The sequence below is a fragment of the Cyprinodon variegatus genome, unplaced genomic scaffold (assembly GCF_000732505.1).
Source record: "Cyprinodon variegatus isolate N-32 unplaced genomic scaffold, C_variegatus-1.0 Scaffold474, whole genome shotgun sequence".
Lineage (NCBI taxonomy): Eukaryota > Metazoa > Chordata > Actinopteri > Cyprinodontiformes > Cyprinodontidae > Cyprinodon > Cyprinodon variegatus.
In genome coordinates, this window is record NW_015150927.1 from 668173 (window position 1) to 671438 (window position 3266).

A 3266-nucleotide genomic window follows, 5' to 3' on the forward strand; every position below is an offset into this window, starting at 1 on the left:
TCTCTGAGACACGGGCTGGCTGGATGGCATCTCTTAGACGCGTTTCTGAGACGTAAGCTAGCGTCTCTGAGACGTTCTGCTTACTGATGTGTGGATCTTCCAGGTTTTGCTGTCATTTGGGGGTAAAACCATTAAATGTGGCCGCTTAGTGTGTGATCGTAATGACCTTGTTGCTTCTTCTTATTCAAATCATGTTTAAAACTGAAAGTTTGCTCAGATTGTCTGATTTCCAGCAGTTTGGATCAGAGATCCTCTGCTGCCGGTTTTTAAGGCTGATTATTTTCAGTCCAGCTGATCTGAAGCAGCTCCGCTCATTGTTTCGGTTGATCTATTAATGAATGATGGTGAGCATAAAGCACGGGGCCGGTTCACCATCACAGCTGAGTTCCTCTGGTGAAGCTAGAGGACAGAAAACGGCCTTTTATCGCCATGGCGATGAGTTAAAGTTCCCGCTATGATCATTTTTTCTGATGCAGTCTGGGTTTTATCTATACTAAGCCCCGCCCCCCTCTGCACACACTTCTTATCCTCTTCTCTTTTTCATTATTGAGAACCTGTTAATATTCACTCTAAAATAGTGAAATTGTTACTTAATGGTGAATAAAAGAAGGAAAATATTTGAAAGTTGATTTTATTTATGTATTTTTGTAGCATTCTGGGTTTATAGGCCAGAAGCTGCTGCTGTTGAGGGTCCACAGCCTGGAAAAGTTTGGGAATTCCTGGAAAAGGAACCCAGTAATTCCCAAACCAGAAGGTTCTGGTCCGTCAGCAGAGCTCGGTTCTGATCCGATGCTGATGTTCTGCTCTGTAGTAACGCTGCTGCTTTGTCTCCTCTGCTGCAGTTAAGAGCCATCCCTTCGGGAGCGACTTCGACGCCTCCTATGTAAGTATGACCTTTGAACTCGGTGGCCTGCTGTGATGATGGGGGCAGAAAGGAGGCGAATCCGCACAGCAGGTCCCAGATGACCAGCAGCGTTACGGCGCCATGGTAACCAGGTGTTTGTCTTTGCAGGATGAGGCTGAGAGAGAAGTGATCCTGAAGCTGCTGCTCAGTCTTCATGACCACCTGGCGGTCGTTGCTGGTAGCTACCGACTCTCTATCGCCCCACGCTTATAATCTGTCATTCAGCTCTTCTAATCCTTCATGTTCGCTGCACAAAACCTTTAAGAATAAATAAATAATAAAAGGAAATAATAATACAAATAAATAAAACCTGTCTAAGTTTAAGGATCGGTTGTTTAGATGCTCCTTCTATGAGATTAGGTCCTAACCTGGGATTATATGCTCACCACTGATTTCCTGTTTGACTCTCTTCCAGGTCACCATGACTGTGGAGACCAGCGGTTTCCCAACAGGAGTCTGTCCAGGGAGAAGGTGGCAGAATATTTGGAGGTGGGTCAATAATCCAGACTAGGATTAGTCTGAAAGCTCCTCCTGGAATAGAGGCGGAATAATCTGGGATCTGATGTATCTTTATGTTTTCAGGCCCAGGATGGAGCCTTTAAAGGTTTTATTGATGTTTCTCTGGAGTGGATCATCAGAACCAATCAGGATGTTGGGATCAGGTGAGTCCTCAGCCACGGGTCTGGGTTCCAGGGAGATCTGGATCAGAACCTTTAATCCTCCTTCAGTGGTTGGGTGTGTGGAGCTGATGGGGAGGCGGGTTCAGAACCGTCGGATCTTATTGCTTCGTCTGACTGACAAACTCTGATCTTTGATCATTTCAGAGACTAGGAGATTAATCTCATTCTGACCTTTGGGTCGCTGTGGGTTTCAAACCGGGCTCAGAGTTCTTAGTCTGGGTTTGGTTTGGAGGCCAGAGAATATTGACATCTAACTGCAAAAATCTACAAATTGGTCAAAATGTAGTGTATTCAGCCTTAATCTGAGCAGATAAATAAGATGATCTTAAATCCTAAAACAAGATAATGAGATAATATGCACCAGAAATGAGACAATTCAATAGTTTTTCTTATTTGAAATGTAAATTGTCTTGTTCCTTTGGCAAAGTGTCTCTCTTACCTCCTTAATTTAAGAACAAAATGAATTATTTAGATTTCTATTTAATGCAGTGCTGGATTGGATGAAGATCAGGGAACATTTTTAAATCTTTAGATCTTAGATCTACGCTGGAGTTCAGAAATCTGAGCCAACCAATCAGAAAGAGAATCCAGGCTACATGTGAGACCTGATCAGCTCTGCATGTGGAAGATGGATGGATAGAAAGCAGCTGAGGATGGATCATCATCCTTATTAATCCACTCAATCACTGCAGCGAAACGTTTATAAATACCTTCATTAACTAAACGTATTAAAACCTGCATCAATAAAAAGTAGATTTTATTTTCTAGTTCTTGTTTTTTTTACCACAAACCTTAAAAACTCTTTATGTTCCCTCCAAGCTGCTCCACACGGCCGGCGTTGCCAAATACATCAGGACACAGCTGTATCGGCTGTCCTAGTGATGATGTCATTGCATCATTTGCATACGTCATTCATTTATTTTTTGTGGCTGTCTGTCCAAGCAGCGCAGAGAGAGTTTTATCAAGCATATAATTCAGCAGATTAGTTCCACCCTCGGTAATTATTGGTGGGTTAAATGCTGCATTTGTTGTTTGAAACTTAACAAAAACATGAAGAAGAAGAAGAAGAAAGCTGCAGCAGGGTGGAGATGCGTGGAGATCATAAGAGGAGAGAATGAAGCTGTTAAAATGCAGTTATTTTATGTGAGATGAACATCAGTTCAAAATAATTTTCATGATTCAGTTTTGCATTTCAGGGCTGGATTAGCTGCAGCTTTGCACATTTCATTTACAACCTGGATTCAAAGTGGAAAAGTTTACTCTGCTGCAGCGCAGGCAGAGAGAGGCTAAAGATCCACTCGCTCAGGAGGACAGAGTTCAGTGCTTTTATGTCGCCAAAGTCTCCATTAGAACTGGAGGGGTCTGAATGGAGGTAGATTTAGCTAAAAAAGCTCTTAGTTGGTGACACTGAACAGGAAATCCCCGACAGCCTTCAGGCAGCTTCACCGGGGATTTCCAGCTCTGCCTGCCGCTGTAGGTACCAGATCTGATCTCACCCATTTCTTAAAGTCGTAGGACAGTCATATTTCAATGTTAAATCATTCTGGCTTAAACATGTATATAAATATACTCTTTATCAGACTATATTGCCCCAAAATTTAGAACATTTCTATAAAAAAAAAAAATCCTGTCTTAAAATCTGTGTTTTTTTCCGTTATCTTCTGCAGGCCAGTTAGTTCTAC

The 3266-nt window shown here is 42.3% G+C and overlaps 1 protein-coding gene across 1 annotated transcript in view; it reads left to right on the forward strand.

Annotated features, from left to right (window-relative positions):
* Positions 1-3266, forward strand: part of lemd3 (LEM domain containing 3) — an 8428-nt gene that overhangs the window by 2152 nt on the left and 3010 nt on the right. The window contains exons 2-5 of the mRNA XM_015389805.1: positions 843-883; positions 1013-1082; positions 1320-1393; positions 1487-1566. Coding sequence (XP_015245291.1) covers positions 843-883; positions 1013-1082; positions 1320-1393; positions 1487-1566 — 265 coding nt within the window. The remainder of the gene's footprint in view (positions 1-842; positions 884-1012; positions 1083-1319; positions 1394-1486; positions 1567-3266) is intronic.